This window comes from Urocitellus parryii, chromosome 1 (assembly GCF_045843805.1).
Source record: "Urocitellus parryii isolate mUroPar1 chromosome 1, mUroPar1.hap1, whole genome shotgun sequence".
In the NCBI taxonomy this organism is placed as follows: Eukaryota; Metazoa; Chordata; class Mammalia; order Rodentia; family Sciuridae; genus Urocitellus; species Urocitellus parryii.
The window spans coordinates 62062543-62076938 of NC_135531.1; the positions used below are offsets into that span (position 1 = coordinate 62062543).

The window sequence follows — 14396 nt, forward strand, 5'->3', positions numbered from 1 at the left end:
TAACTATAGTTTTGTGCCTTATAGATCTACTGGGAATGGTATGGAATGAAGAATTGTAAGCAATTTAGCAATGGTCCTTGCTCTTTTGACTGTCCCTGGACCACTCACATGAGTGATGCCCTCTTATATAATTTTTTATTCCCTACAGTCATTCATAGGAAAGGTGGAGAAGTGGAAGGACCACACGATGCCACTTCCCCCTTGGCTTATATTTTCTGTAATAACAGAAATGTGTAAAAAAAGAAAAAAGGCATAGAAATAAGAAGGAACCCAGTTTCATAAGAGAACCACAAATACTCCAGTGGGATTAGAAGCTGGAGTGGGTTAGGACTAGAGAGGAACATTTAGACATACTAGCCTGAGGAGTTTTACTAAATCAAATGACAATTGGGGCACAATACAGGCGACTTAATCACAGTGCCCCCCCTTTTTGCCAGGGGGTACTAGGGATTGAATTCAGGGGCATTTGACCACTAAGCCACACCCTCAGCCCTATTTTGTATTTTATTTAGAGACAATTGCTTAGCACCTCACTTTTGCTGAAGCTAGCTGTGAACTTGCAATCCTCCTGTCTCAGCCTCCCCAGCCACTGGGATTATAGGCATGGCCACCATGCCAGACTCAGGACTTTCTCTTAATTTGGCATTTGTGCAGAAGAATTGGGGCTGGGAAAGCACAGATTTGAGGATGACCAACGGCAATGGTCTACAAAGATAATGAAGAGCTGATCTAGAATGGTGAAAATAAGAAAGAAGAAACAGTAGGAGGAATAACATAGAATCTGGAGGACTTGACAAAGGAGTCAAAGATCCTTATGAGAGAAAGGGAAGAATAATGTTGCCAAATGACAGACCATGTCCTCTGGCTGTCTTAGGCCTGGAAAACCAGTAGCCCCAGAAAGGCTCAAGAATTTGATCAGAATTTGGCAAGAAAAGCTGGAGCACTTGTAGAGAGAGATGTTACTATGAAAATAATCTAGTGGAAGCCATTAAAAATGTTAGAAGAGGAGGCAAAGAAAGATGACTAAAGAAAAAATCATGTCAATATATTTGAAAAAGTGATGTGCACTAAGTAATAATTTGGAGACAATATTCATACTTGAGTGTTAGAAGGGGTAAAAAACTAAAGCAATCAAAACAATGAAAGGTCAATAAAGACCGAACAAAACAGATGCAGAAAGTTTCAAGTAGTAGAATTGTGATACCAAAAGATAAGATTACTATCCAAGTAAAGGCAGCTGGGCTTAGGGAAGGATCATGGCTATCTTTTCAGAGCAGTGTCTAAAGGAAGTGATAAAGGTGGGAAAAAATTTCTAGTGAATTAAGAAATAATAGAGGAATGATTTGCATGTTATTTTTTCTAAATTCTCACTCTGTTCCCTTTCTGCTTCCTTTTTCTCTTTAAATACTGGAGAACACTTGAGTGCTGAGGTTGGCAGAAGAGAAATTAGTGGAGAAAGAGATTAAAAGCAAAAAGGAAACAGATGATTATTAATACAAAAAGTGAAAAAATGCAGACTTAAAACTTGAAAATATATATAAATTCCTTTTAGCTTTGTTTGTTCTGTAACTCCAATGCTATTAATCTTTCATGCAATTTACGTTCAAGTTAAAAAGTGTTAAAACTGTTGTTTTATGTGGTGCTTCATACTGATCTTTCACATTTGATTTTGTACCATAACATAGAAAAGAAACAAGGTAGGTATTAGCATTTCTAGGTTATACATGAGAAACTGAAAAAATAAAGATATTATCTCCCAACAAGTAAAATACTATACTTATCTCATAGGAACACCATAAAAATTAACTTTTTTGAAAGTCATACATTCAATATACCTCCAAGGTCTCATTTATATGCTCAGCTTCCCCAAAACACATTGTCCAGATAAAAGAAAAAAAAGAGAGAAAGAGTAAAAAGTATAGATTTATTAGGCTGAAGATTTAAGGCATAGGAATTTTCAGCAGTAATACACTGTCATGCTAAATTAAGGTAAAGCACCCACCATCTGCCTTCATTACTCATAATTTGGAGGAGAAGCCACAACACTTGGTGCAAGGAGGACTTTTCCACAATTATAGAGTTGCCTATTATTAGAAAATTGGTACACTTGTAATCACTAGGTATACTCCAAGTCATTCAGAAAGAAATGGAAAAAAATAATTATGGCAGCTCGGGGGTGGAGAATATTTATTACAATTGCTAAATTAAATCTAAAACAAAGAGGCACAAACCCTATCTGCCTATTATAGGTAGGAAAGGCATTCTAATATAAGAAAATAAACTTTCTAAGGAAAATCTGTACACACAAAACTAACAGTAATGTGAGAAAAACCTGTATTTCTCAAGGATCTTGGCTCATTGTAATAGTTTAAATTTTTATGTTCTAATATCCATTACCAAGCAATCTAATCTGATCATTAAAATCTTCAACAAAGATGGAATAAATTGAAATACAGATCTAGGTGTCCCTGTGGTTTTTTTAACAGGCTCCTGAAGCTCTGCTTCTAATACTACATAGGTGCTGAAGGCTACAAATTTTCAGCTTCTAAAAACTTCATAAGAATAACTAACTTCAATTCCACTTCCTTGCCATTTGCTGATTTCTTGTTCTGTCATTTTTAAAAGCATAGATTTCTTATTCTGGATCATACTTACTGTCAGTTTCTAAAATCTATTTATTTTAAATAATTTTAACTTTTTTGTGTAATTCAATAGAAGCAGAAAATGAGATCTACCAAATTCATTCTGTGATAAGTGTTTTTTTGTAAACTTAAAAAAAAAATTAGCTGCAGATGAATAAAATACCTTTATTTTAATTATTTGTGTGGTGCTGAGATGCCCCACACATGTGAGGTGAGCGCTCTACCACTGAGCCACAACCCTAGCCCTGTGATAGGTTTTTATGTGAGCCACACTAAGTCTTAAAAATCTCTAAAGGTTTAGGTTAATTTTTGAAACATAGAAATTTTTGATCATGTTACATATGGATACAAGATTTTAATAGAAATTTAGTTTTCAGATGTTTTACTATAAACAATAGTATTAGAAATACAGCAAGATAAATACCAATTGTTTTTTGTTTGTTGTTGTGGTGGTGCTGGGGATGAAACCCAGGGCCTTATACATGTTAGGCAAATGGACTACTATTGAGCATATCCTCAACCCCCTACCAATATTTGAAATATGCTTATTCTTTAACAATAAATCTCTGCATTGAGGAGGGCATCTATCTACTTCAATGAATTTATTTTCATCCTTGGCTATTCAGGGACATACAGAAGAAACTTAAGTTCATAGAACTAATAAGAAAATGAAAAAAGACATTGGGTCAAGATGAAAAGGAATTCAATGAACTATTGCACTTGAAGCCGAGCATCAATAGGATCCACTTACACAAAGTAAGTGATAATAAAGATCAGAAAGATAATTAGATCTGAATTGTACATTAATAACTACACATTTACAACTTATGTGTGTATTTTTTGCTACAAAGCAGACAAAAAAGTTCAGTGTTAAAAATGTTATATTGAAAACATTATTACTCTACTCCACAAGTGGTTCTTGCATTTGTTTTAAAATAATGGCTGCTGCATTTTAGTAACTAATTATATAACGTATACCTTTTAACTAAAGCTTTAAGAACATTCTACTATCTACTGACATTCTTTGTATAACCTTTAATACTTTTTAAAGCATATTAGTCTCATTTTTATTAATGATGTATGTGCATTCACACTCCTTTTTCGTGGGGGGAGGGGTACCAGGGATTGAACTCAGGGACACTCAACCTGAGCCACATCCTCAGCCCTATTTTGTATTTTATTTAGAAATAGGGTCTCACTGAGTTTCTTAGTGCCTCACTTTTGCTGAGGCTAGCTTTGAACTTGAGATGCCCCTGCCTTTGCCTCCTGAGCTGCTGGGATTACATAGCACTACTGCGTTCGGCTACATTTACACTCTTAAGGTTTAATACTACTTATATAACTTCCATTTATTTCATTCTTGTTTAGCAAAACCCTCCCTTGTTATAAGCTAGCAAAAAATTTCAGTGGCAAGGGATGTGTTAAAAAGCAGTTCTAACTTCTCTGCAGAGTTGAGTTATAAGGGAAAGGATTATCTAGAGGAAATAAAATCACAGGTGTGAATGAATAAAGATGGTCAACTTTTGTTGTTAGTGACAATGTTAAATACTTCTTCTTTAGTTTCTTGACTTTCAACAAAACACTAGTTTTCAAAAATATGTATTGTTAATGAGGAAAAAGCTATAAGAATATTTATATTCTTTGTATTATAATAACTCTATAACCTCTTACCTTAGTAGTTTTTCTGGATTCATATTCACTTTCAGATTCTGATTCAGAATCTGAAGAACTTTCTATTGAACTAGAGTCGGCATCAGAAGAACCTGAAGTTTTAGATTTTTCATTTTTCTTCTTCCCATCTTCAGTATCACTATGCATATCAATAAATTTTAAAATTATCAATTGCAACTCCTTTACATAAACAAGTTTAAATAGTTTATACAATGTATAATAAAAATAGTTTCAAAATCCCACAATATATTAGTGAAATAATAATAAAGATAGCATTATCTATAACCAAATAAATTAAAAACACTTCAGATGCAAAGAACCATAAAATAACAATAAATGATGTCATCAATAGTAATAAAGAAAATAATTAATATGTTCAATTTACTAGAAAGTAAATGCTCACAGTTACAAATTCAAAGATCCTAGGCTGATTTTAAAATGCTGTTCCTAAATACTGTTTATTGATAAATTTAAATATTTATGTATATACTTTTGCTAAAACAGACTTGCACAGTATAGAAATTTTTCTAAGAAATTATACAAGCTTCCAAAAGTGACCTTAAATACATCATGTGAGAAAATGTTCACCAATTCAAAGACAATTCTTCTAATGCACTAAGTCTTACTGAAAATGATAATAGTAAAATACAAACTTTTAAAATATCAAATAATGACCCCTTAGTGCTTAATGGTATTCATTCATTTATCCACTGACTCAACTAATATTTATTGATTATCGATGACATACTGGCACTGTGTTCGGTACTATGGAAATAATAAGGTAACACATGATCTCTGTGTGTCTACCTTATAGTGTCTACAATCCACTGGAGGATACAGAGAAATAAGGTGGCAGTGACAGTATAGTATAACTAATAAGTAATGAAGTACAGTGTGCCATGACATCTATTCTAATTTGACCAAGATTAAAAATGCTTCATGGACAAAAAAGGGAGACAAAGAAATATAAATTAAGAAATAGGAAGAAGGCAGGCAGCCATGTAGAAAAGCAATCTCAAAAGAGAAAAAATAAAATGTGAGATGGCCAAACAGAATTCTCTCAGGGGATGAAAGATACCCTAAGATGTATTATATCTTCCCCCAAACTGAAAGTCTCTTCTCTCTTATCTCTCTCTCTCTCTCTCTCTCTCTCTCTCTCTCTCTCTCTCTCTCTCTCTGTTTGTGTGTTACTTTCAAAAACCTACCTTGAACCAGGCGGTCCCAGGCATTCCATACTGATCCTACCAATTATCTTATTTATTTGGTTTTGGTACTGGGAATTGAACCCAGAGGCATCTACCATTGAGCCACATCCCCTAGCCCTTATAATTTTTTAATTTTGAGATAGGGACTAGCTAAACTCTTAAGGCTGGCCTCAAACTTGAGATCCTCCTACCTCAGCCTCCTGAATTGCTGGGATTACAGGTGTATGTCAACAGGACTAGCTGATTATAAAATTAAGATGCACTCTTGCTATATACATTATTGTCCCATTTACAATAATAAAGTAATATTTAAGAAGGCTAAGGAAGCAGGAGGGAAAAAGTGAAATATGAACTCTAGTTTGTGTTAGTTCAATGTATATTTTTTCCCCAATGCTAAACTATTTACTATCACATGGAAATATCTTGGAGTATAAAATTCAAATGGAGCCAGAAATAGTAATGAATAATAAAGGCTGATTTTTGAAGATATGTAAAGCTTATTAAGAGCTTCAAAAAAATTAACATACTGAAAATGTTAAAAAAAACAAGTTCTAAGAGATAGGCAGAAAGATACAGGGAGAATAAATGATGAGGCAAGAGAAAAACTGATACTCCTTGAAATTGACTTTTATGGTAGAAATATGATTGCTCTTTATTAAAAATGAAGCTATGGCAACATGTAATTGTATATGAAGACTAAAAAATATGTTGTTTTTTCTCCCTGAGAAAAGAATGGCCATTTATTATCTCCAATTCATTGTTTAAAGAAAGAAGTGAAAAATGTAAGGACTTAGAATGTACTCTGTTGTGTAATAAACAATTCTTTCAAATTCAAACAAAAGTCATTTTCTGAAAAAAAATGAAACAATGATATGATTATAAATTCCTAGCATATTGACTTATGCTATCTGAAAAGATATTTCATGCATTGATCAAAACTTTCCCTTTCTAGAAACAAGATACTTTTGGTAAACCACATAGTCTGATGTTAAACCAAACATACAGAATTTCTCTCTAAGATAAGCCTGTTACAAACCAAGCAGCTCTTCTGCTGCAACAAGTCAATGATTCTAAATATACTTAGCTTCTAGCATTTAAGATAAGATTTTAAAGGTAAGTGTTATTTTATTATGCATCACTCAATTTTGATGGTAATTATTGTTTACCTTACTGCTTAGAGTTTCAGATGTTAATCTAATGAAAAGAATTTACTGGTAACTAGGTTTTTAACTTTGCAATGATGAAAAGCCTGTATTAATTTAACCTACAGATTTCATTTGTTCTGAACAGGAAAAACAATATAAATCACTTTTAAAATCATTAAGTCCTGACTTAAATTAATAAAGTCATAATTAGGGCATTATGCTGTGTTTGTTATGGAAGTGGCAGGGCGAGCTGCTTTAATTACTGTCTGTAATAAAAGGAGCAGAGAGCGTACTGCGCCCCAATCAGTGCTGTCAGCCACGACTGAGCTGAGCTGCAAGCTCATCAAGTGAATGGGCAGCAGGCTCCCAGGGAAAGGGCCATCATGTCAGCAGAGGCCACTCGATGACAGCAGTGGGGAAAACAGAGTCACACAATTCAAGTTATTAGCCCCAATTACTCAAAATTTTAATGACACTTCAATACACGATAATGTTGTTGATAATGGGAGATCTTAAAAAGCGCTAACACTTAAATATCTTATGACCGTCTTCCTTCACAGCCTTTGACTCTAATATTTGGATCATAATCTTTTTAATATAACATTATTTAGAAAAATCAATTGTCTTAGTTACATAATGGCAAAGTGTTGAAGGATTTAATTTTAGCCCTCAGCAAAATTGCTACAAAAGGTAATTAAGTGTTTCATGCCTACTGCTTGATCACTTAACTCAGCTTTCCAAGGTTATACCAATTTTCAAAATGTAACCCTAAGATTTGTTCAAGTTCAAAATTAAATCTAAGCATTATAAGTACTGGAGTAATGTGAACTAGTAGCACTGCATTTAAAAAGATTTAATATCTGTTTTGAGAGAAAATACAGAGATATTTTCTTACTCTTTCAATCAATAGGAAATATCTGTGGAGAACATACCACAGAATATTCTTTGAAGGAAATGCTGAAAAAATAATTTACCTTTTCCCTTTGTTTTTTGAATTCCTCGTGGCCATTCTTTTGTTTTCTGCTTCAGACTCATCTCCGCTCTCACTCTCTTCCTCACTAGAGGAACCCTCACTGCTGTCCTCACTACTGTCTTCTTCCTCTTCACTTCCGCCTCCTTCTCCACTCTCACTTCCAGATTCACTCTCTGAAAAACATACCCAGAAGTTCTCTGAGTTACAGCCATTGAATCATATGTGAGGACACCTGTAACTGTCAGTACTGATCACAAAGAAAACCAGACACTGTTGCCTTTTAGTGGTGTGGACCCCACTCATTCAAACACTTCTATTTCTGCACCCTGTTTGTTCAGATCTACGGGTTTCCACAGGAGGGTGAGCTTGAAGGAATCAAACAGAGAGAAGATGCTCTGATAATGGGTAGAGAAAAACAAAGCAAGATGAACCAAATAAAGCAAATTTGAGGCAGTCTCATTTTTCATCACATGGCATTAAGGATAAAGAATTAATTTAAAATTATTCTATTTATAATGGGAATTTTTATTTAGAGAAAAAGAAGGCAATAGTTTAATCTTATTAGGAATAAACTTTGAGAGGGTACCAAGCCATTCTAATCATCCCCCAAAGTTCTGAATTCAAGGACAATAAGCAAAATAAACAACTAAAGAGTTATTGTTTATTTTAGCTAACATGGGGCACATTGGTCTAAAAGATCATAAATTATGGTACACTAAGAGTCTGCAGAAATGATTCATAGATTATCCTTATGTATATTTTTAAAATGAAGTTTAATATTTTTATTATTTAAAATGAGTACAAAGGTAGAGCTGTGCACTAGAAAAAAAGGACACTCTTGCCCATACCCATGATCTATGTGATGTAGCACACATACACAGAAACATAATCAGCAATTAAACATTATTCTAATACGTTTGTAACATCTACTTCATGAAGAATCTTTTCTGTATTACAGTGAAAAGCTAGGGTTCTCAAGTGGGAATGTTCAGGTTCAAATCCTGACATTATCACTAACTAGCTATAGGACTGAGCAAGCACCAGGTGTGGTGGTAAGCATGCCTATGATCTCAGCAGCTCGGAAGGCTGAGGCAGGAGGATTGAAAGTTCAAATCCAGTCTCAGCAACTTAAGTTGGCCTAAGCTACTCAGTAAGACCCCGTCTCAAAATAAGATACTAAAAAAAAAAAAAAAAAAAGGCTGGAGATGTGGCTCAGTGATTAAGAAGCCCTGGGTTTAATCCCCAGTACCAAAAAAAAAAAAAAAAAAAAAGACCGAGTAACTTATTTAATCTCTCTGGGTCTCAGTCACCTTTTCAACAAATGTGACTACTACTATCTAGCTACTTCACAGAGGTGTTGAGAAGACTCAGTGATTTGAAATAAGTCAAGGTGAACAGAACACAACGTGGACTACTCATACTCAACATCTTTTATAAAGAGTAAAATTTATTTATGCAAACTTTACTAAAGCAAAACAAAACTGTTAAAGATATTTTGAATGTGTCATCATGTCAAAATTATATACATGTACATATTAAATTAGCTAACTAGATAATAATAGAAAAAATGAGAAGAAATAACATCATCTATGTTTCTGTCTCAAAATATCACATGGGAGTTCCACATGAATAGGGGTCTAGCTCACTTCAGGAAGTAATGTTTAAACCTAGATGTCCTTCAGTAGATGAATGGATAAAGAAAATGTGGCATATATATACAAACGGAATATTATTCAGCATTAAAAGAGAATGAAATCATGGCATTTGCAGCTAAATGGACAGAGTTGGAAAATATAATGCTAAGTGAAGTTTAGCCAATCCCAAAAAACCAATCGCCAAATGTTTTCTCTAATTTAAGGATCTGATTCATAATGGGGTTTGGGGGGTGCATGGGAAGATTACATGATCTCTAGATAGGGCAAAGGGGAGGGGGAAAAAGGGAGGGGGCATGGGGGCAGAAAAGACTGTGAAATGAGATGGACATCACTACCCTAAGTACATGTATAAAGACACAAATAGTGTGACTCTACTTTGTGGACAACCAGAGATATGAAAAATTGTACTCTATATGTATACTATAAATTATAATTCACTCTGCTGTCATATATAACAAATTAAAATTAAAAAATTAAAAAATTTACAAGTTACTAAGATCCTTGAGGAAATAACAAATAAGAAAAAGAAAGAAAGATCCTTGAGGAAATTTGTTTATTCTCAAAAAGTGCTATTTGCTAGAAAACCAATCTCCTAACTTGTAAGAGAAAAGATTTTGTTTTCCTGTAGTAACTATAGCAGAACTACAATACACTACTTGGACTCACTACTATATATAAAAGACTACCAAGGAAACAGTCATGAGCTTATGAATGAATGCGACAAAATGTAAAATGAAAGGTGTAAAATGTATAAAAACTGTATAAAATGAAAAAGTGCAAGCTTAACTATAGAAACAGATCTTTCTCACTAGTCTGCATCACCCTTGAAATTCCATATTTTTTAGAAATAATTTTTTGTGGGCTGAGTTACTTTTTCCACATTTTTTACAAAACCAGAATGTAATACATCTCAGATTAATTTATCAGATATTGAAAATGAAGACTTTGACAAGGGAAATGGGGAAAAAATAATGAATTATCTTAGAATAAGACAGGGATAACCAAGTAATAGTGAGGGGGCCTGGTTCTCCAAGGAATGAAAGTTTTAAAGAAAGTTGGCTGTCATTTGTTATATAAATCATGCACAGAATGTCAGTAATGAAGGGATTTAAAAAACAACCAACTATACCCCTTCATCTATTAGATATAAAGAAAGGTAGGTGCCTTATTCAATTTGCAAAGCTGGGACCCAGGACTTCTGAATTCTTCCTATTTAGAATTTGTTTCATTGTATATGAATGCCCTCAATCTTTTAAGCTCTCAAGAGAACATTTTATTATGTCTTGAATTTAGACACAGGCTGGAAGATGGAAGAGAGGAAAAGATAAAAGGAGTTTATATGTAACCTAAAATATGAGTAATATATTTCAATATATTATAAAACTCACCACTATCACTGCTGCTGCTATCAGAAGACTCCTCTTCTTCCTCAGATTCAGAGTAAAATTTCTTAGCAGGATTTTCTTTCTTTGCTTTTCCTGTTGGGGTCCATTCTTTTGCCTGTTTGCACAAAAAAAATAAAGTTAATATAAATGAAAACTCATTCAGAGATTCAGACTTCTGGCAAGTGTAATCGTTCAGAATCTACTGTGTACTCAGAAGAAAGTTTAAGCCCTCAACTTAGAAAACATCTGTTAGAAGTGTTCGACATCTCTAGCAATTAGGGAATGCAAATCAAAACTTCATGAGATTTCATCTTGCTGCAGTCAGAATGGCAATTACAAAGAATACAAATAACAATAAATGTTGGCGAGGATGTGGGGGAAAAGATTATATATTGTTGGTGGGAATGCAAAGTAGTGCAACCATTCTAGAAAGCAGTAGGTAGAATTTTTCAAAAAACTAGAAATGGTACCATGATATGATCCAGCCATCCCACTCCTTAATATATATCCATAAAATTTAAAAATCAGCATACTACGGTGATACAGTCATATCAATGATTGAAACAGTACAATTCACAATAGCCAAGCTATGGAGCCAACCTACAAGCCCTTCAACAGATAAACAGATCAAGAAAATGTGGTATATATACACAATGGAGTATTATTCAGCACAAAGAAGAATGACATAATGGCATTTGCCAGTAAATGGATGAAACTAGAGACTATAATGCTCAGTGAAAAAAAACCAGTCCCCAAAAAGTCAAAGGTTGAATGTTTTCTCTTATATGCAAAAGCTAATAGAAAATAAGTGTGTGTGTGTGGGGTGACTAGAAGAAAGATCAGTAGAATAGATGAAGGGGAGCTGAAATAAGGAAAGAATAATAGAATGAATCTGACCTAACTTTCCTATGTATATATATGAATATATCAGAATGAATTTCACCATCATGTACATCCACAAGACACAATTAAAAAAATTAAAAAAAAAATAAGTATGTGGCAGAAGACTAGGGGGAAGGGTATAGGAGGAAGGAGGGAAGAGAGAGGGGAAGTAGTGAGGACTAAATTAGAACAAAAATTATATTTCATGCTTTTATCATTTTGTCAAAATGAATCTTAATGTTATATACAACTAAAAAGAATCAATAAAAAGAAAAATAAGACACCCTGGTAGGAAGGTGGATCCACCTTACTACTAAAAAACCACAAACCCTCCCTTGGAGTCCATTGTGCTAAACCAGCTGTCTTATTTCACAGGCAATTTTAAACTTTTGTGTTTATTGGTCCATATAAGATTTAAACTATAGTAATTCAACCTAAAATGGTCAAGTGCAATTTGAGGTAGACAGAGTAACTGCAATAAATTCAGGTTGAAGCCTTGACACTGAAGTAAAAAGAGTAAAAGAAAATATTTAGTGTCAACAAAAATTGCCCTATCTCAATACCCTAAGCCTGACCTCTTTCTCTCATCCCCTAAACATGTAAACATTCAAGGAATCATTTCCCACCTTGGTCTGGACCATCTCTCTCGCAGGGATCACAGACGCTGTCTCCTAACTGGTTGTCTTGCTTCTGCTCCCCTCTTACCCCATCTAGAGTTTGCTGAACATAGCAGCTAGAATCAATCTATTGAAACTTAAATCAGATCAAGCTCCTCTGTGGTTTGAAACCCTGCAACTGCTCTCCATTTCACACATAAAAGAAGCCAAAGTCCTTACAAAAGCCTGCATGATCTGACATTTGCCTGTCCCTTTGTGACTGACCCTCCTTACTTGCCTCCTGGACTTCCCTTGGCTGCTCTCCCCCCAGCACACTTCAATCCAGCCACTTCCTACTGTTCCTCTGTGGGCCCAGGCTGCTCCACCGGAGGGCCTCACCTCTGGCTGCTTCCACTTCAACACCACCTTCTACCCCTTTAAAAATCACAGCATTTATTGCTTTCTGATATACTATGCAATGTCTGAATTTCTTTAGTATTACTGTTGGCTACCACTGATAGAGAAGATAAGCTTCTGGAGAGCAGAGATTTTTAATATTTTGTCTGTGACAATAAATAGTTGTTGTATTTTTAGCCCTTTAAAGGCTTCAATATTAAATTTAAAAATGTTTGGATTTTTAAAAAGGATGGATTTTGATGTATACTAAATATAGTGTTTTAAGGGGGCTAATATTATTAATTTATTAATATTAATCCCCCAAATTCAATTGCCAAAATTGCTTTGGTAATTGTGATCTTTTTAAAATTTTTTTTTTCATTTGTTCCAATTAGTTACACAAGACAGTAGAATGCATTTTGACACATCATATATAAATGGAGTATAACTTCTCATTCTTCTGGTTGTACATGATTTAGAGTTACACAGGTCATGTAATCATATATGCACATAGGGTAATAATGTCCGATTCATTCTACTATCATTCCCCCTTCTCTCCTCTCCCTTTACTTCCTTCTGTCTAATCCAAACTACCTCTATTCTCCCCCTCTTATTGTGAATTAACATCTGCATATCAAAGAAAACGGTAATTGTGTATATCATAAAAATTATGCTTCATATATGCTCTTAAAAATCAGGAAAATGAATTTTTCTAAAAAAAAGTCAAAATGGCTAACTCGTTAATTTAATATACTTTTAAATGAGTTTCTAATATGTGCCAGAGTACATATTGCGTTATAAAGGAATTTACAGCATGACACAGGTCCTTATTCAAGAATGGTTCTCACCACTGGTTGCACCTTAGAATCACCTAAGAATGCATTTTTAAATACTAAACAAATAATAATTTTTTTTAGAGAAAGATAGAGAGAGAGAGAGAGAGAGAGAGAGAGAGAGAGAGAGAGAGAGAGAAGAGAGAGAGAATTTTTTTTAATATTTATTTTTTAGTTTTTGGTGGACACAACATCTTTATTTTATTTTTATGTTGTGCTGAGGATTGAACCCAGCGCCTGGCACATGCCAGGCGAGCACGTTACCGCTTGAGCCACAACCCCAGCCCAACAAATAATAAAATATTAATACTAAAAAGTGATTCCTGAAGTTCATCTCCTGACATTCTAATTGATCTAGAGCAGGTGTAATACAGGTTTGTTTAGGCTGTCCACATGATTATACATGCAGCCATGGTTGGAAATCACATATGTAGAAGGCTTAAGGTATGCTGCTTAAAAAGACAAATTTCAGCTGGGTACACTGGCACACAGCTAAGGTAGGAGGACTACAAGTTCCAGGCCAGCCTGGGCAACTTAATAAAATCTATCTCAATAAAAAACAAAAAGGGCTGGGGATGTAGTCAGTGTACAGCACCCCTAGATGCAATCTCAAGTACCAAAAAAGGATAAGCTTCAGTAACCCAGAAAAATACTGTATAGACAATAACAGTAAAAACTGCTTAAATAGGGGGCTAAGGTTGTGACTCAGTGGCAGAGAGCTTGCCTCGCACATGTGAGGCACTGGGTTCAATCCTCAGCACCACATAAAAATGAATAAACAAAGATACTGCATCCATCTATAACTAAAAAAATATTTTTTAAAAAAATTGCTTAAATATATTTGAATAGTGTACTTAAGATCAGTATTACTGCCTTTTATGCATTTTAAATGTTTCTAATATGAATTCTATAAACGAAGGTCCCTTATATTTAAGTCCATGTTTTTTCTTAAATCTAAATGTACTTTCCTAATGTCTGGTAAAAAGTTTGTCAGTCAACAACTTAGGGGAAAA

At 34.2% G+C, this 14396-nt stretch overlaps 1 protein-coding gene across 3 annotated transcripts in view; it reads right to left on the bottom strand.

Annotated features, from left to right (window-relative positions):
- Ap3b1 (adaptor related protein complex 3 subunit beta 1) overlaps positions 1 to 14396 on the bottom strand; it is a 248121-nt gene that overhangs the window by 84115 nt on the left and 149610 nt on the right. For all 3 annotated transcript variants that reach the window (XM_026393221.2, XM_026393223.2, XM_026393222.2), the window contains exons 18-20: positions 10680 to 10791; positions 7638 to 7809; positions 4314 to 4452 (exon numbers count right to left, since the gene is read on the bottom strand). In XM_026393221.2, coding sequence (XP_026249006.2) covers positions 4314 to 4452; positions 7638 to 7809; positions 10680 to 10791 — 423 coding nt within the window. The remainder of the gene's footprint in view (positions 1 to 4313; positions 4453 to 7637; positions 7810 to 10679; positions 10792 to 14396) is intronic.